The 19,076-nt window shown below is 57.1% G+C and overlaps 1 protein-coding gene across 10 annotated transcripts in view; it reads left to right on the forward strand.

Annotated features, from left to right (window-relative positions):
- LOC307191024 (centrosomal protein of 164 kDa-like) overlaps positions 1–17,148 on the forward strand; it is a 69,480-nt gene extending 52,332 nt beyond the window's left edge. For 8 of the 10 annotated variants that reach the window (XM_079930617.1, XM_079930611.1, XM_079930609.1 and 5 more), the window contains 18 exons: positions 2,062–2,274; positions 5,806–5,937; positions 6,030–6,246; positions 7,114–7,191; positions 7,409–7,540; positions 7,900–8,022; positions 9,447–9,590; positions 10,030–10,302; positions 10,642–10,817; positions 11,155–11,281; positions 11,664–11,695; positions 12,167–12,374; positions 13,367–13,474; positions 14,109–14,223; positions 14,707–15,051; positions 15,827–15,893; positions 16,649–16,771; positions 16,927–17,148. In XM_079930617.1, the coding sequence (XP_079786743.1) occupies positions 2,062–2,274; positions 5,806–5,937; positions 6,030–6,246; positions 7,114–7,191; positions 7,409–7,540; positions 7,900–8,022; positions 9,447–9,590; positions 10,030–10,302; positions 10,642–10,817; positions 11,155–11,281; positions 11,664–11,695; positions 12,167–12,374; positions 13,367–13,474; positions 14,109–14,223; positions 14,707–15,051; positions 15,827–15,893; positions 16,649–16,771; positions 16,927–17,023 (2,710 nt within the window). In that variant the 3' untranslated portion in view covers positions 17,024–17,148. The remainder of the gene's footprint in view (positions 1–2,061; positions 2,275–5,805; positions 5,938–6,029; positions 6,247–7,113; positions 7,192–7,408; positions 7,541–7,899; positions 8,023–9,446; positions 9,591–10,029; positions 10,303–10,641; positions 10,818–11,154; positions 11,282–11,663; positions 11,696–12,166; positions 12,375–13,366; positions 13,475–14,108; positions 14,224–14,706; positions 15,052–15,826; positions 15,894–16,648; positions 16,772–16,926) is intronic. The other 2 variants (XM_079930613.1, XM_079930616.1) reach the window with 2 other exon arrangements.
- The last annotated feature ends 1,928 nt before the right edge of the window (positions 17,149–19,076 follow it).

Genomic DNA, 19,076 nt, shown 5'->3' on the forward strand with positions numbered 1-19,076 from the left:
TCATACGGCTCAGAGTAACTCAGTGGCCCGTCTGAAAGGACGACGCTCTGACTGAGCCTCTTCTTGGCCACTAACTGTTGCAAACTGTGTCTCACTGATGCTGATACCTGAGGAGTGGCCTAGAAATCGGACCTGCCTCTTCCTCTGGAGTCTTCAACTGCCCAGTTATCTCATAGATCTTTCAGGCTCACTGTTTGACCGCCTCGGACCTAAGCTGGGAGTTTGGGACACTCGATCTTTAAAACAGGGACACGGAGGAGAGGCCCACTGAAAAGCAGCCCCATTTGCCTGTGTGCCAGACGTGCAGGCAGGCTCAGTGGTGCGTGCAGCCTGGGCACACACGGGCACGCCGGCTGATGCCCCATCTCTCCGCAGCATCTGTCCCCAGGGCTCCACACAGCTACGTAGCCCACAGGGGAGAGAGACATTAAAAGGTACCATCTCAGGGAAAAAAGATGATTTCAGCTCAGGCTGGAAATGAGTTGGAGGGTTGATGAGGCTGAGAGCTGCGGGGGGAGGCTCTTTCCGAGGGCGGTATTCTCAGAGGAGGTGTCTTGATGCATGTCTTACATCTGCATCAGTCGGGCTGGGACAGGGGACTGAGAGGAAGCTGGGAATTGGAAGCGGGGAGACGGGCTTGGGAGCAGAAGAGAACTGAAGGCAGGACTCAAGACTGCTTCTGGTCTGAGTCATGATTTTAGGAAAGATCTTAATGATATTTCAGAGATAGCAGAAGCCTTTTGTGTCTTCCTTCTCTCTCTGGCCTCAAGGGGCTGAAATGGAATTCCAGAGCCCTTGTTTACTTCTGCTCTTCTAATTTGATCCCGCCCGCCCGCTGCCTTCTGTCTCCTGCAGTGTGGGAGCTGAGGGAGGAGGGAGTTTTACATCCCCAGCGGTGGACGGGGGACTGGCTCCCCTCTTGGGCTCTGGCCCCTCTTGTCCTTGATTGGACCACGCCCATATGCCGTTGGGGTCCACTGGGCCACCGTGCCAGGCCTGCCGCAGCTGGAGCACCGTGAGAGAAGATGGTGGTTGGGTGGCCAGACCAATTTCTGATGTAAGATTTAGGGACCTGGGAATGCCAGCATGTCCTGGTCTTTAGGAAAGCCGCTCTGGGAGGCAAAACACTTTATCCCGCTTATGCTTTCGTTGCTTAAAATGTTCTTGGGGTTTCTCTTTGGGTATCTCCTTTAAGAACCAGAATACAAGCAACATAACAGCCTTCATTATAGACATCTCTTTAACCGATACCAGTGTTCCTTATCTTACCACCCGCCTTATGCATCCAGGTTAGAATTTCTTTTACACATTTCCAAACAGTGAATTCACTCTAAGCAGATGAAGTTGTGGCATCATCGGGGAGATATGGAGCCTGGCATCTGGTTGTGCTCTTGCTCCTGTCTTTGGCTTAGGGAAGGGTCTCCTGCCCGGCTCCCTTGGCAGAGTGGGGAGGACGGTTTCCCATTCCTGGGCCTCCATGGACTGTTCTAGGTCTCAGGGCTAGGAGTTCTAGCAGCGAACTCCTAGCAGCAGCTGCTGCTGCTTCTCCCGCTGGCTCATACACACTGGCCTCTGTTCAGTTTGAGAGTCAGAGAGCAGCCTCTGGGGACTTCCCAAACTGCTGGCCTTGAGCCTCAAGTAGCAGGGAGAGCCCTGGTAGGGAGTCGGAAACAGGGCCATGAGCCACTCTGGGGAGGAGTCCATGAGGGACAGAGCTCTGCTCTCTTCCTGCTGCCGCCAGCCCTTGAGCCACAGCTTGGGTGCTCACTCAGGCCACAACCCACCAGATGCCCTGAGAGCCTCCTACGGGCACCCTCATCCCCAGGCTCTCGGGGCCTTTGACAGCCACCGTGGGGCTTGTCCTATAGAACGAATGCTGCCTGTGTCTTCGAGAGGGTAGCCTTGCTGCCCGCCCTTGGGTACAGTGATTTGCACTTACGATTCCTGACCCTGGGCCCTCTGTTAGGGTTCCGTATGTGCTGTTCTGTATCTGTATAAATCCTAGTGCCGAAAGGTGGGTGGATAGTAAACCTAGTGAAATGCTGCTTCCACCCTTGGCAGGCGATCTACACAGCCTGCGGCTCCCCCAGAGCAGCTCTCAGAGGCTGCACTGAAGGCCTCGGAAGAGGCGGTGGCCCAAGGACTCGAGCAAGAGCAGAGGGGGCTCCTGGAGTCCAAGCGAGAGAAGATGCCGCGGCTGCAGGAGAAGCTGTGGCAGGAGGAGGAGGCGGCGGAGACCCTGCAGCTTCACCGGCAGAAAGAGAAGGCGCTCAGGTCCCGCCCCGACCCCAGTCCAGCTGCCCCAGCTGTGCAGGGACACCCTCCTCCCACCCTGGCAGCCACGGGGATGCCTGGGGCCCCTCCAGGACTGCTCCCCAGTGGCCCGTGTGGAGGGGTGGGCTCCCTGGCCAGGGCTCGTGCCTTTCCTCTTTTTGGGGAGGACTTGGGAGGCGTGATCATGATGAGGGTAGCTAATATTTTTTGAGAGATTACACTGATCCATATGCTTTATGTCTATTAATTTGTTCAGTCCTCGGAATGGCCCTTATGAGGTGTCGTCATCAATTCTGTTTTGTAGCATCTATAATATAGACGAAGAAACTGAGGCACAGAAAGGTTAAGTAGCTCGTCCCAGGTATGGAGGCTCGTAGGCAGCAGAGCCCGGGTTAACCCAGGCGGTTTGTCTCCGGAGAACAACTACATCGTCCTCTCTCGGGAGTCAGGGCCCTGTTGGAACCCGCTGAGATTGGGAGGGACCACGTGAGGTGCTCTCGGACCCAGAAGTTTCTATTTGGGTTCCTACTCTTTGAGTAGCTGTCTGCGAGGCCCTAGACAAAGGCGACATGGAAGCCTGGGCTGGGCCCACGTGTACAGGATTGTGTGTATGTGTGCTGGAGTTTCATTTTTATAGGAAGAGGCAGTTCAGGGCTGGCATGATGGCTACACAGAGTCACCAGGTCCCTGGTCTCCTTTCATGTCTCTGCCATCTTTAGTGCTGGGTTTTACTCTCAGGGTCTCTTTACAGTCCAGTATAGCTGCTGGATCTCCAGCCATCGTGTCTGTGCTCCAGGCAGGAAGATTAGGGGCACCTTCTAGCTCATTCAGTCCCTTTGAAGGCACTTTCCTGGAAACTTTACCCAATAACTTCTGCTTATTCTTTAAAGGAGTTTTCCTGGAAACTTTACCCAATAATTTCCACTTATATCTGGCTGGCTACCCCTGGTTGCAAAGGCTAACTGGGAAATGTAGTCCTTCAGCTGGTCCTCTGTACCTGATAGAAAAAAAATCAGGGTTCTCTTAGTAAAGAAAAATGGGAGAATGGATACTGAGAAGGGTAGTAAGCAATCTCTGTCACAGTCCCAGGATGGGAAAGGTGCTACAAAAAGATGTTAATATATTTCACTTACTTAGCACTTAAACTAAAGGCTAAATCTTGTCCTCTTGGACAGAACATCCGAAAGTGCTAGAGACTTGCTATTTTTCTATCATATGTAGCAAAGACTTATAAAAATATTTATGCTTAATTTAGAGAAACTAACAAAGCCAACACCCAACTACCCAGAGGGTTGGGGACAGTCTCTCTCATTAGCCCAACACAGGATCGACTGACCCTGGGTCCATCCTTATGTCACCCCTCCTGGATCCCCAGCCAGAGTGCATCCCAGAGGACAGATCTTCCCACAGCATCTTCCTCTTCCAGCCAACTGAAACTTGGGGCGGGGGCCCACCCAAACAGGGTGCAACTCAGCTTACCTTGAGAGACAGTGCCTGGGAGGAAATCCCCGTGGTGTCTCCCTGCCCACCTACCAGGCTCCTCTCTCTTCCCAGTCACCCTCAGCTGGGCTGACTGTGCCCTTTGTCCCTCCCCAAACCCCCCAACTGCAGAGGGGGCCTCCCAGAGACCTCTTAAGTCGTGGTGAAAACCAGCCGCCAAAAGTGTCCGACTCAGGGCCTGAAACACAGTAGTTGCTCAATAAATGATGGCTCTTGATTGTAAATCTTTTCAGTCGAAATCAGTACAGTGTCAGCGGTCTTGACTAAGTGGTTTCTCTGTGGGCAGTGCCTTGCCTGGCTGTCTTCCAAGTAGTTTATCACGAGAACCCTGTTTCTGTTTACGTGTGAGCCTTTCTGAGGGGTGGCGCCTCCTCTTTGCTGGGAAACTGCCACTTGGTAGAAATTTCTGGAAACCCCAGCCAACCTTGTAGCAAATATTTCTCGAATGAGAAAGCAGGCAGTAAGGCAGACAGGCTAACTCTCAGTTTCTTTAGTTACAAAACAAGGAGATTGAGTTTAGTTGTAAGATGAAGAGAGAGAGTTGTAAAATGCAGGGCTTAACCTCTAAAGACCCTTCCAGCTCTGCCATTCTGCGGTGCTACGTGTAACATTTGGCCACGGGATGAAGAGAAAGGGTTTCTGGGGAATCTAGAAGGAAGGATTTTTACTTCACTCAAATTTTCTGTCATCATGGAAGAGAGCAGTGGTGCTGATAACTTAAAATAGGAAATGAACCTAAATCTTTTCTGGCTTTGGAATTCACTCCAGAAGCTTTTCAAAGAAATTGTCTTCTGAATCGTGCACAGCACACAGCCCCTGGTCACGTGGGGGCCGCAGGAGGGTTGTCTGCTTGGGATGAGAAGGGTACTATCGTTAGTCTGCAAGTAAGGTACCCCTCATAGATAATGAAAGCTTGCTTATAGTTTAGGCCTGGTTGATACTGTTCAAATTCAACAAACATGCATTGAGTACCTACGTCATATCTGTTACTGTGTTTGGCACTTAGGATAAAACAGGTTTTAAGACAAGACTCTTTCTCTGGAGAAGCTCCCAGACTTGTAAGGAAAACACACATACAAAAGATTAATTAATTATGGTGCAGTGTGATGCGTGGCACCGAGCGGCGTGCTTAAGAAAGGTCCTCATATAAAGTGTGTTGGGAGCAGAAAGGTAATTGATGAACTTGGAAAGACTTCTCTGCGAGGAGGGAGCTGGGTGTTGAACAAGGAACATGGGTTCATCAGGTAGGAAAGGGGATTCTAGACGGGGGAACCAGCATGAACAAAGGCCAAGAGGCAGGGAAGAGTGTAGCGGGGTTTAGAGGGGGTGGCTCATCTGCTGTGGCCAGAGCTGGGCTGGAGTCAGACTGGATCCCACCTTGAGTGAACGCCACCAAGGTGAACCTGGAGGCCGAGGGGAGCCTTTGGCAGAAATGCTGTGCTGGGATCATGGAGCCTGTAATCTACTTCCGGCTGCAAAGAGCAGGTGGTTCATAGCCCCTCTAACCTGGGGAGGTATTAGAGGGAGGCAGCAGGACCCAGAGGCTGAGGTTAGACTCGTCTTTAAGACTTAGGAAGCTTCGGACTTCCCTGGTGGTGCAGTGGTTAAGAATCCGCCTGCCAATGCAGGGGACACAGGTTTGAGCCCTGGTCCGGGAAGATCCCACATGCCGCGGAGCAACTAAGCCCGTGCGCCACAACCACTGAGCCCACGTGCCACAACTACTGAAGCCTGCATGTCTAGAGCCCGTGCTCTGCAACAAGAGAAGCCACTGCAATGAGAAGCCCGCGCACTGCAACGAAAAGTAGCCCCCGCTTGCTGCAACTAGAGAAAGCCCGCGCACAGCAACAAAGACCCAAGGCAGCCAAAAATAAATAATGAATAAAAAATAAAATTAAAAAAAAAAAAAAAGACTTAGGAAGCTTCACAGGCAGGCTACGGGCTTTTGGAGGCCGAGAGCCAGGGGTTATGCCTAAAAGAGGGAAGGCCTTGTGGTCCCGCCAACAAACTTGCCTTTCCTTTGCTTCACAGTTCCCTGACGGAGCAGCTGCAGAGAGCCACCGAGGAAGAGGAGAGCCTGGTGAGAGAGCAGGAAGGCCAGAGGCTGTCCCGGCTCTGCGCCCAGGTGCAGTGCAGCGTGGAAGCGGATGAGGACCAAATCAGGTGAGTGCGGGCTGTGGGCTGCCCGGCCCCCTGGAGGTCCACCCCCGCCTCCCCCAGTGCCCAGGCCCATCCCCACCCGCTTGTCTGCCCAGGGCCGAGCACGAGGCTTCCCTGCAGAGGCTGCGAGAAGAGCTGGAGTCTCTACAGAAGGCTGAGAGGGCCAGCTTGGAAGAGAGAAACAGGCAGATGCTGGAGCGTCTCAGGGAAGACATGGAGGCTTCGGAGAAGAGAGAGCAGGCCGCCCTGAACACGGAGAAGGAGAAGGCCTTGCAGCAGCTGAGGGAGCAGCTAGAGGGGGAGAGGAAAGACGTGAGCACCCCCCTCCCCACCCCAATGTGATCCTGGGCTGCCTGGGGAGGAGCTGAGCGCTGAGGAAGAGGAAGCGCCAGCCTTGGGGCGCAGGGTGGGGAGCCAGGTGGAGAACGGGTGTCTGCGTGGATGGGCAACGAGATGTTGGGCCGGCTGTCTGGGCCCGTGTGGACCTGGCCTGTGCATTTGGGAAGATTTCATGACTGAAAGAACTTAAACCAGACCAGAGCTCTTGAGACAAAGGGGCCTCGTCCTTGTCCCTGAGGGGCAGCTGTGAGGACCTCACGTTTCTCTCCTTTCCTCCCCTGCCTCAGAGCGAGAGGCTAGCCCGCTCAGAGGAATTTTTTCTCCTTTGTCCTTACTCCCTGTCCCTCCAGTCCAGTGGGTCTGTCTCTAGGTAAGAGGCTGAAGTAGGTAATAGGCCACATGGAACTTCTGTTTTCTTTTGGTGATGGGTGGAGTTTCAGCTCTCAGGCCCAGGGTGTCTGCAGCGAGGCGTGGGGGTGTGGGGACATCATTGTACTGCACGCGCTCTGGGAGGTGGTGCTGAGACGCGCAGGCCTCCCTGCCTGGTGCTTATGCACAGGCAGGAGTGTCGCCTATGTACCGGTGGCCTAGAGGCGGGGGAATGGAAGCCGTGACCGAGCCTTACTGAAAGGCCCCTCCACTCTGGCGTTCACGTCCCCGTTCGTTTGCGAGGTGCAGACTTGAGGGACAGTTATTTTGGAGGAATCAAAGATGTGCCTGCGGTTCCCCTGGAGTGCTTAGCTCGAGAGGCATTGGGGGTGGTCTTCTGGCTCTCCTCGTCTCAGCTCAGAGCCCGGCCAGCCTGCCCTGCGTCCTCACAGGCCCTCTGCTCTGCCCCAGGCGGTGGCAGTGCTGGAGAGGGAGCACAGGGAGGAGCTGGAGCGGCTGTCTTCCTCGCTGGAGGCCAAGCACAGGGAGGTGAGGCGCGGTGGCCCTGGCCGGCGGGGCAGACCCTGGGCATCCTGGGGTGTGAGCCGCGGGACCCCTTCACCCACACCCCGTCCCCTAGGGAGGGAGTCTCCCTCTCCTGCAGCCCCCGGGGGGATGGGTGCTGGGACCCTGGGAAGCGAGTCCCCCGCGGCCACTCTGCAGCGCTCTCTGCGGGTCACGCTCCCCTGTGTGGGTGCCTCCTCAGGTGGTCTCCAGCCTCCAGAAGAAGATGGAGGAAGCTCATCAGAAAGAGGAGGCCCAACTGCAGGAGAGCCTTGGGCGGGCGGAGCAGAGAGCTCATCAGAAGGTTTATCACGTTCTCGAGTACGAGCAAGAGGTGAGTGCTGGTCTGCTCCTTCGACTGTGTACCTGTCGTGGACACTCTGACGGTCGGCCGAGCCATCCTGGCCCAGGGGTCCTCTGCTTTGCTTTGGACAGCTCAGCTGGGGTCAGGACTTCAGGGTCCGTTTTCATGCCTTAGCTCCCTGGAGGCCAAGTGCTTCTCCACCCCCATGCCCTCTATGTGAGGAGGAGGGTGTGCTGGGTGTGGCCGTGTGTATGTCACCTGACGTGTGCACGTGGGGACATCGGGGAGGTTGTGTCACATGTGTGTATGAGTCCCTTCAAGTGCTTCAGTCCCCGGGGGCTGCTCCAGCCTCAGTCCTGCATGTCGCATCCCTGCCGCCTGCCCTGCAGCTCAGTGGCCTCCTGAGAGAGAAGCGCCAGGAGGTGGAGAAGGAACACGAGAGGAAGATGGACAGGATGAAGGAGGAGCATCAGCAAGTGGTGGCTGAGGCCAGGGAGCAGTATGAAGCCGAGGTGACCTCACCACGTTCCCTGGCACTTGCACGCGCGCACACACACACACCCCGGGGTCACATACCCACACACCCACACACACCCCGGGGTCACACACACACACACCCCACACACCCCAGGGTCACACACACACCGGGGTCACACACACACACACACACACACCCCCCACACACACCCCAGGGTCACACACACACACACACACACCCCACACACCCCACCCTCCACACCCTGAGGTGACTTCACCACGTTCCCTGGCATGTGCATGTGCGTACACACACACACACGCACACACACACACACACACACACACACACACCCCGGGGTCACACGCACCCCGGGGTCATTCCCAGCTGGCCGGAGGGCCTGGGAAGGGGACCACCTGCGGTCAGGGGCGGTGGGAGGCTTTCTTTCCTGGCACCCTGCAATGGTGAGATCGTGTTTTGCCTTTTTACTAAAGCATTAGGTGAGGAGCGATTCCTCCCCATCAGCAGGCTGCGCTTTGCTCTCATATTAATAATAGCTGACGTGTGTTGAGCTTGTACGACGTGTCGGGCACCGTCCTAAGCTCTTTATGTATATCACCTCATTTAGTCCTCACGACACCCTTAGGGGGTTCATACTATCATTATCTCTATTTTAAAAAGAGGGAACTGAGACTTGGGGAGTGGAAGCAACTCTCCCAAGCCCACCCTGGCTAGTAAGTAGAGGAGCTAGGATTCAAGCCAGAATGTCTGACTCCAAAGTCTTCAATTTTAACCACCCAACACCGTGCCACCAGGGTTAATAGAAATTCCAGGACACCAGGAAATAGACTGGCAAGAGCCACCCAATATTTAGATATTATCTGCCCAACTTCAGCCTTTGGTGGGAGCGTTCAGTGACTTAAGTGGACCCATGCCGGCTTGCTCACGTTGGGGGTGGACGAGGGGGCGGGCTGGTGGCTGACTTTAGCCCAGAGCCAGGCCTCTACCCAGGGTTTCTAGGCTACTCCTCCAGTAACTGGAACCGGTATCCCAGACTCTGCACCAGGGCAGAAATAGCGGCCCATCGTGGTGAAATGTAGTTGACTCCCTTCCCAAACCAGTTCTGCCCTTGCTGAGGAAGAGTGAGAATTTAGTAACGATCTCTCTTCCCTTAAGGAACGAAGGCTGTACGTGCAGGGGTGGTGGGTGAGGCCGGCTTCCACCCAGGGATTTCTCAGCACGTCTGACCAGCATTGTTTCAGCAGCAGAGAGCCAGGGTGCAGGCTTTCTGGGGGCGGGACCTCGCCGTCCTCAGTGCTCTCCTGCTCTTCTCCAAGAGTCGGCCTTAGAGGCCTGTTGGGGTCCCTGATGGCACTGACCCAAGGCTGCAGGGTGGGCTGTGGTTTTAGGGGTGGGAGGGGCGGCTGTGGTTTCCCATCGGCGGCCCCACCGTCCGTGCAGGAGAGGAAGCAGCGGGCCGAACTCCTGGGGCACCTGACGGGAGAGCTGGAGCGCCTGCGCAGGGCCCACGAGCGGGAGTTGGAGACAGTGAGGCAGGAGCAGGACCGGCAGCTCGAGGACCTGCGGCGGCGGCCCCGGGAGCAGGTGGGGGCCCCGGACAGACGGTCGCTTGGGGCCCGCCCTGCCCGACCCCTCCACCCCGGGTAGAAAAGTGCTGGGGGCCGGCACTGCAGCAGCAGCAGACGGAGCCTGACAGCTTCAGGGGTGGGGGTCTCTCGCTGGCCATGCGCAAGCTGGGGCATCCTTGCGCTTTTGTTTTCTGGGCCGGGGAGCATCCCCAGGACTAGAGGCGGAGGTCAGCAGCCCCAGGGCCTCGGGGTTGGCACCTTCGCCTCTCCTCGCCCCCGCTGAAATAGATGAGAGGTGGTGCTCTGCTGGGAGGCCGTGGGGGCAAGTGGGGGAAGCCAGCCCAGCTTGGAGCGGGCGGTATGGGGTGGTAGGTCACAAACCCCTCCTGCCGCTCAGCACGTGCCTGTGCTCTTGCTACGCTCACGGCTTTCTCTCCACCTACACTTCTGTGCAGGAAAGGAAACTCCAAGATTTAGAGGTGGAGCTTGAAACCAGAACCAAGGATGTCAAGGCCAGATTGGCTCAGCTGGATGTCCAGGTGCGGGAGCGGGGGCGGAGGACAGGTTCTCGGGGGCCCTGGACCTTGGAGTCAGCTTCCCCGGGAGAGGACCCGGGGCCCGGAGATGGCCAAGTGGCCGGTCCTCTCCTTCGCCCGCAGGAGGAGGCCGCCCGGAAGGAGAAGCAGCAGCTCCTCGATGCGCAGAGGCAGTTTGCGTCGGAGCGCGAGGTTTGGCGGCCTCTCCTGTCCTCTCTCCTCTATCTCCCCTATTCCATTTCCTTCCCTCCCGCACCCCTTTGTTCACCGGATCTGTCCAGGGAACTGGGTTCCAGACTGTGTTGGCTGCTCTTGCGCAAATAGCCCCAGCGTGTGGGACCAGCTCAGGAGCCGCCGGGGTGGGCCCGGTGGGGGACACTGCCGCTGACGGCAGACACAGGCCTTCAGTGTGCCTGGTTCCATCCTCTCCCCATTGCTCTTCCCTGTTGTCTGGTGCTGCCCGCTCCCTGCCTGCCCCGCCCCCCCACCCCCCACGTCTCTGGGTGTGTCTCTCTTTCCTCCTGCCCCCAGGAAGCCGCAGCCACCCGTCAGCACCTGGAGGAGGCAAAGAAGGAGCACAGCCACCTGCTGGAGTCAAACCGGCAGCTCCGAAGAGTCCTCGAGGAGCTTCAGGCCCGCAAGTTGGAGCTGGAGTCCCAGGTGGATTTGCTGCAGGCCCAGAGTCAGAGGCTGCAGAAGCATGTCAGGTGGTCTGTACCCCTGCATTTAGCCACCCCTACTGCCTCTCGCCGGCCCTCTGGCCTCTGCTGCTCATGGGCCCTTTCTACTCACGGCCCAGTTAACAGGCAGAGGTGGGGCCAGGTGGAGGGGCTGCGTTTTGTGGGGAGTTGGGGCTGTGAGTAGCCGGGGGTCCCTGGTTCTACTGTTCATGCCCCAGCTCTGCCTCCAGTGTCTTTGACAGGAGTGAAGGGATGGAGATGGTTCTCCCCGCTTCCCCCCAGGAGTCCTGACAGTGTGCTGCCTGGTCTGCTTCGTCATGTGACCCTGCCTCCCCCCACCTCCCCCCCTCGTCTCCCACCACAGTGACCTGGAGGCCAAAGCCCAGAGGAAGCAGGACTTGCTGAAAGAGCTGGCGGTGGAAGAGAGTGATGCTTCCTCACGATTTGAGCCTGATCTCCACATTGAGGACCTGAGGAAATCCCTTGGGACGGTGAGCTTTTCTGTGCCTTGGGAGGGTCAGGGTGGCTGGGCTAGGGCAAGGCTCCAGGCACCAGGAGGGGGCGGGCCTCCAAGAGTGCACCAGGAGGGGGTGGGGCTCCAGGAAGACTCTGGGCTCCTGGAGGGGTCCTGGCTCTGTTCTGCATAGAACCTTAGTCTCCTGTTCTTATCATTCCTAGTCCCCTTCTCCATCAGTCAGATTATATCTGTAAGTGAATAGTCCAGCGGCTGGCAGAACCATTTCTGTGTCTGGGCCACTAGGAGGGACTTTGGGGTCCTTGGAGCCTGTAGTGTATCTGATGTTACCTTCAATGGGCCTTTTCTACTGTGTGTCCTAGAACCAGACTAAAGAGGTATCCTTTTCCCTCTCCCAGAGCAAGGAGGAGACCGACTTGTCCTTGGACAGGTGAGTTCCAATAACCTGTCTTATTTTGAGTTGAGGATGCCAGGAAGGGGTAGGTGAGTGCCTGCGTCACAGAGCCGGGGTGGACTGAAACGTGACGGTGGTCTCCAGCGGGGCTCGGTTCAGGGAAGGGGCCCTGGGTGCCTGAGGAATCGTCTCTGACAAGCCAAGAAGGTGCCCATGGTGATCTCTGGCATCTGCTGACCTCTGCTTGTGGGTCAGGCTGTTGGGAGTGTCTAGCCATCTCTGGAGGCCTCAGGCACGTTCCCTTTCATAGTCAGGGTGGGAGGACTCAGCGCAGCCCGTGCCCCGCGCTCTGTGGGTATTTAGTGGCGATGTCCCCGCACTCTGCCTGGCCCCAGCACCGCAGTCTGTGCTCAGGGTGGGCATCTGCTCGGGAAGTGGCTGTGACCCACAGCAGGGGTTCTCAGAGAGTGTGTGTCCCCCTCCAACCCCCCGCCCTGTCCCCCGCAGCGCCCGGCACTACCTCTCTGCCGAGGGGGTAGCTCTCCGCAGCGCCAAGGAGTTCCTGGTCCGGCAGACGCGCTCCATGCGGAGGCGGCAGACAGCTCTGAAGGCTGCCCAGCAGCACTGGCGCCACGAGCTGGCCAGCGCTCAGGAGGCGGCCAAGGACCCGCCAGGCACCAAGGCCCTGGAGAACATGTGCAAGGACCTGGAGGAGGTCAGGAGCCCGGGGGAGGCCTGGGGCAGCCGGCGGCACTCCCTTTGGGCTCGCCCTCAGTTGATCATTCTGGGGACTACACGAGAGTGGTCACATGGGCCTTGGGGTCACTGGACAAGTCTAGGGAGACCAGACAGGAGATATAGGATAAGATCTCCACGAGGATGGAAGCTTCCTTACACTTACGTGCCAGTGCAGTGTGTGGAATGCTTTCTCTAATAGGAAGTCATTTGGGCCTCACAGTAACCATAGATGATGTGCAAGGTAGTAGTGGTATTCCCATTTTCTAGGGGAAGAGGAGAGACGTTCCACAGTGCTTGGCCATTCCATCACACTCAGGACTTCACTCAGAAGTGAAAATCTTTTGAGCACACTTGGCATAAGCTTGAGTTACTTCTCTGTTTTCCTTCTCTGAGACCCTAATTTGCAATGAAACGGCAGAGACGCTGTGGTTATTATCAGTGGGATCACAGCTCTCTCTGCCATTCGGGGGTCTTGGCAGACGATCATACCTGGTCCCTTAGAATTCTGAGGGTGCTCAGAGCTGGTGAGTGAGCTGTGGCCCCTAAGCCTGGCTGGGGGGCGGCAGAGGGCAAGAGGCTGGTCCCGATAGAGGGGCAGCCTTCCCAGGGACACCTGCATGCTACCCCCAGGCCCTGTCATTGCTCTGCTGAATCCCTCCTGCTGCTGCCGCTGATAGTACTGGTAGTTGGAGCAGTGATAATAATAACCATTTGGTTAACAGTAACCATTTGAGAATTTATTAGGAGTGGGCATAGTGGAGGGCAGGTAGCATACTCTATCTCTTCTAATCCTCACAACCTTATGAGAAGTAGTATTTCTGTTTTTTAGATGAATGTCCAGACTGAGAGTTCAGTTATTTGTTCAAGATCACCCAGATCAGCCGGCCTACCAATGGCAGAGCTGGGCCTCCGGCATCTGCCTGGGTGGTTAGTCACCGTCTTGCTCCTCCCCTTTCTTCGTGGCTGCAGGAGACCAGGCACCTGGATGAGATGAAGTCAGCCATGCGGAAAGGCCACGACCTGCTGAGGAAGAAGGAGGAGAAGCTGCATCAGCTGGAGTCTTCTCTCTGGGACGAGGTGCAGCCCAGTTTCTGCCGTGGCCTCCCTCCTCTATTCCTGGGATTCGGTTGGGTTCTTTGGTCCTGCGTCGGGACAGCTGGGCTGCCAGGGCCCAGGATTGGCAGTAGGCTTAGGGCTTCTGGGCTGGTGAAAACGGCAGTGGCTTCAGCTTTGAATTTGTTGAACACATCTGGGGCTTTGGATGTCTGTGCTGAGTGGTCCTGAGCAGACCCGGAGCCTCTTGCTGAAGGTTCTTGGGAGGGGACTGGCCCCTGCCCTGGTGCCCGAGGAGAAGTTTGCCCCGGGTGTCAGGAATAGAGGCTCCTAGAAGGTTTCCCTACCTTCCCTGGGGCCTTGTAGCCTTTCCCCCAGATGCCAGAGGTGTAGGTACAACAGGAGGGAAGCTTAGGTGGAGAGACACCATGGGGAGTGTTTACTGGGGGGGGAAGGGTTGGGGTCTGCGTGGTCCTGGTGGCCCTACTGCCCTATCTTCGGTGGCTGAGTTCTCTTAGCCTCGCCTGTAAGGCAGCCTATATGACGTGCATCTCCTAGAACTTTGGGCCCAGAGAGCTTACCCACCAAGTCCTCAGGTGTCACGAGGGCAGTGGGCAGAAAGCACAGGGCAAGTCCTTACCGCCGCTTCACCCACCAGGCTTCAGATGAAGACACTCTGAGAAGACCCCCCACCAAGAAGGTGGTGACCTTTGACCTCAGCGACCTGGAAGACGGGAGCAGTGACAGTTCCGAATCCTGCCCCCTGCCTCACAGTGAGTGGGGTATCCATGGGGAATGGAGGTGCAGCCCCTCCCTGCAGCCCCGTGTGGGGGCTGTAGGGAGGGGCTGCGCCTGTGGCCCCCTCCGGGGGCCAGTGTCTGGAGCAGATGCTTGGGCAGGAGTGAGCCCTCTGGGTTTCCCAGCACACTGGGCCCAGAGGCTCAGGGGAAGCCTTCTGATCATGCAGGGTCCTCACAGTGAGACAGGGGGTCCCTCCTGGTGCCGTCCCCGGCCCCCCGGGGAGGCTCTTCTCCCTCTGCAGCTGTGGCCTACAAAGGGGTGGCGGCCCTCACCCTGGGGATGCTCTTTCTCTCGGCCAGCTTCCTGTCTGGAACACAAGCCCTGGGGCTTTTGTTGGGAGGAACGGGGAAGGGGTGGGGATGTGGGCCAGTAGGATGCACAGTGCCAGCTGGGCCTGGGCCATTCCAGGGCCCCGAGCCCGAGTCCTGCCCCACCCTCTGCCTCTTCCCTTTCAGTCGGCCCGACCCTGAGTCCCACTTTCCCCAACAAGATCCACTACCTGAGCAGCTCCCTGCAGCGGATCAGCGGCCAGCTCAACGGTGTCCTTAGCGTGCTGGGCAGCCTTAACACCCAGCCTCCGCCGCTTTTCACCTCCATGCCCTCACCGCTCCCCACCCAGGCCTCCAGGAGCACCCCCGCTCCCTCCTACCCCTCCCTGGTCCGGGTCTCAGCCTCATCCCCGGCTCCACCCACGTCCACCCAGTGGGCCTGGGACCCAGAGCTGGGCCCCCGGCTCTCCTCCTCCGTGGCTCAGACTGTGGACGACTTCCTGGTGGAGAAGTGGCGCAAATATTTTCCAAGTAAGCCTCCCTCTAGGCCATGTGTGGTTCTGGGTTCAGCCTCCCCGCCTTCCTCCTCTGCCTACCCCTCACCCCCGACTTTGGCATGGCCCATTGACTCCGTGGTGGGTGCCTGAGAGGACCTTGCTGCTCGCCCTGTGGCTGGAGGCCCTGTGTGTCTTGACGGTTTACCGGATGGCGCCTTTACGATGGATGCTAGAGCTCAGCCGACCCTAGGAGGTCGCTGTTGTCAGTGTCACGATCGCTGCCATCTTGTGTGTTATATATATTATGGCCAGGCATTTTATATATGGTTTTTCATTTAATCCTTATATTAATCCTCTGAGGTTATAATATTTATTCCCATTTTACAGATGGGGAAACTGAGACTCAGAGGTTAAGTATTGAAAATATGCTCCAGGGTACCCAGGGAGTGAGCAACAGACTGGGTTTTGACCCCATGTCTCTGTGACTCCAGGGTTCATGACCCCTTGGCTGTATGTGGCCTCCCCTGGTCTCATAACCCTGCTAAGGAATGTGAAAAGCCATAAAAACAGTTATTTGAAGGAAAAAGTTCGTCTCCTTATCCCGGCCCAAATTGAAAACAATTTCAGTTTTAGAAATAAAATAAATAGGACCATTCCTGGCCATCCTCTGTCTCTCACCTCCAACCACAGAAGCTTCTCCTGTTTTTGTCTGGGGGGCAGTGCCTTTGCAGTTTCTCGGGGAAGGCAGGAGGGGGCTGGCTCAGATGAACCGCTGCCCATTTCTGAACGCTTTCCTCCCACTTTTCCAGCTGGCATCCCGTTCCTCAGCAGTGGCCCTGCCCCCCTGGAAAACAGGCTGGGGTATGTGTCTGCCAGGTAAGCCTCCCTGTGGGCTCAGGGTGGAGCCACACCATTCAGCTGCTCGCTGCAGCTCCCTGGGCAGGTGGGACCTGGGAGGGGACCAGAACTCCTTGTCACATCACCCAGAGCGGTTAGGCAGGTCCCCAGGCCACGAAGCTGCCTGGGTCTGCGGTGCATCTCCGCAGCCAGTGAAAAGTCCCAACCGATGAGGTCCCAGCGGGGCCCGGCGGGCCTTACCTGATCCAGCCCTGTGAAGAAGCTGCCCTGTGTCACCTTGGGGAGAAATGGGCCCCTGGTGGGGCCCTGCCCCTTCCAGCCCTGGAGTGTGGCCTTCGTCTCTTGCCCTGAGCTCTCTGTCTGCATCACACGGCTCCCTTCTTCCCCCAGGCCCGCTGAGCAACATCTGGAGTGAGAGGGGGCACCCTGTAGGGGGAGACAGATGGGCAATTATTGAAACCTGTTATTAGTTTCCCGTTCATCTTATTCCTTACCGAATGTAGCCCCTGATGTATCCCTGCAGGCCCCCAACCATAAGTACAACCCCTCTCACCCTTTGGCCAACTTGGGAGCTGATGCTGGCAAGGTATTTGAGTCGATAGAGAGGGAAGCTTTTGCAGATGAGATTGGCCGGGAACAGGCAGATGTGGGAGCCTCGCCGTCAGGAGCGTTCACCCTTTCGGGAACTGATGCTCCTCATCCCCGAGGGGCATTCTTGCCTGGCTCCAAGACCCCCCCCTCTGGCACTCCTGCCTCCTCTGCCCTCCCCGCAGTGAGCAGCTCCGCCTCCTGCAGCGTCCCCCCTCCCAAGTCCCCGAGGCGGGCAGCACCAACTTCCAGGACATGATCGAGGCTCACCGCAAGTGGCTGGAACATTACAAGAATGACCCCAAGTCGTATCTTTTTAGCTGCTCTCCCAACCCCGATCCCTTCTTGCTGTAACTGCTAAGTCGTGTGGGCCCTCGGGGTGCAAGGAGGACCCCGTTGGGCCTGTGACCCTTCCCCAGGCGTGCTCAGCTGACTGCAGAGTTTTCCTTCACCTTGTGGCCAGACATCTCTTCTCTTCGGTGCCCAAGCCAACGGCTGGTTCCGGCCTCCTGCAGCTGGGCCTGGATGAGAACAACAGACTGAAGGTGTATCGCTACTGAGGCCCTGAGCCGGCAGGCAGCCTGGCCTCTCCTGCGTCCAGACCAAGTGTCCGAGTTGCTGCCTGCACTTCACTCCCTCTGATGATAAAGCGTTCTGCCGTCCCCTCTTTGCTGCTTGCCTCACTCAGAACCTAGAGGAACCACGGGGAACCGGTGGCATTGGCGGGGGTGGGGGTGGGGGTGGGGGGAAGGATGGTATGACCAGAAACAAACAGTAAGCCGCCGCCCCAGACCGTGTAACGCATCTCGGGCTGCCCTGTGTGACTCCTGCGGACTGGCAGCACTGACGTGGGGCAGCGAGGACAGGGGCACCTTCGCGAGAAGGTGGCACTGGAGGAGCTGCCTCCTTCCGAGGCCAGGGGACTCCTTTGGAGCGGAGTTGGCCTCTCGGACCTGCAGGACCTGCTTGGCACTCCCAGGGTCACGTGTGTGGCCCTTAATTCGCCAGAACAAAGCCCCCCACAGCGTGTCTGTACCCTGGGACCAGGCCCCGTCTCTCTAATACCTCAGCTGTGTAGAGATCAGACTTTTTTTTTTTTTTTAATGTCCCCTTTCTTGAGTGTTCTCCCTCCTTTTGACTCTCTCAGTATTGGGCCCAGAGCCCCGCGGGAGGTGGCTGGAGGCTGGGCCCGGAAGTTTTGCTGCCTGTCTTCCCTCTGCTGGCCCTGGGGCTGACCTCAGGAGCACCCCCTTCCCCTTGCCCAGAGCATCCCAGCTAGATTCTCAGGGCTCAAGTACCCAACTATCAGGAAGCCAACAAGCCATAGGAAAAGTCAGGGATGGCTCTGGTCCTCACCTTGGCTTTCTCTTCCCGGCCCACCTTGGGTCTACACGTGGGTCATTTCCATCCGTCTTTTCCAGCTGTGCCACCGCCCACCCCGTCCCCCTGCCGCCCCTCCTCAGAGCTTGGAGACTTGTTCTGGAGGAGGTGAGGGGCCTGGCCTTGGCAGGGAGGCACCAAGTGCCAATGGGAGCTGCTGCCATTCTGGCACGGCATCCTGCAGCCCCACCTCCCATCAGTGGGCTCCTCGGGGGGACATGCAGGGGATGTTCAACGTCTGCCCCATTGTTTAAATACAATGCCCCCATTTTCCTTGTCTTGAAAGCCGTGGGGTTGCCCTTGCATCTCCAGTGCGTAGAAACCAACTCTCCACCATCCCACCCTCGTTCCTCTGTCATGGGGTAAGAAACTAAGATCTCATACGTTACAACCACCTCTGGTGACAATCCTGTGTTTTTTACGTCAATTAAATCGCTGCAGGTCCAGTTGCTACAAGGCAGTTGTGTGAATGTGTCTCCTTTTTGAAGGACTTTCCCTTCCTGTATTTTTAAGCAGGAGGCAAATTAATATTCACAGAACACTTAGGTATCGGATCTACTCACATGACAAACCTGTGATGTAGATAGTTTTAGCTCCATTTCTATGGATGAGAAAACCAAGCCTCAGAGATCTTTAAGTGCCTGAGGACCTGGAGAAAGCAGCTGAGTTCCCTATAAGCGCAGAGCCTCATACGCCATCACTGTGCCCTGAGAGCTCCCATCCCAGTGGGGAAGTGTCCCAGCCTCCCGACTCCACTTACCGGCCCCGAGACTTACTGTGCCATTTCCCAAAGGCCACTCGTCGTTGTTTTCCCCATGCAGACGAATGAAAGGTAAGCCCCCTGAAGTCCTAGGCTGGCAAAGTTAGGTGAGTCTTTCCTGCTCCAGTGGTGTGAACAGCCTTCGTACTCTTGGATTTGTAGCAACAAAATTGCTGGAAGAACCAACTGAGAATCAGGCCGTGTTTCATAGACTCGCAAAAGAAAACCGACTTAAAGACAACATACAAAGGAACCCAGCCTCCTCTGTGTCCCAGTGTCCGAGCCGCTCTGAGGACGGGAAGGAGGAAGGCGCTGAGAGGAGCCTGCGGATGACTCGTCATGTGCAGCCCACTCAGATCTCACAGTGGAGGGAGCGGCCCAGAGAGATCACGGGAGAGGCCAAAGGCGGGGCCTTTGCATGGCGGGGGCGGGACCAGATCTGAGCAGTCCTGACTCCTAGCCTGGGGCTTAAG

Source organism: Stenella coeruleoalba (assembly GCF_951394435.1).
Source record: "Stenella coeruleoalba genome assembly, chromosome: 8".
Taxonomy (NCBI): Eukaryota; Metazoa; Chordata; class Mammalia; order Artiodactyla; family Delphinidae; genus Stenella; species Stenella coeruleoalba.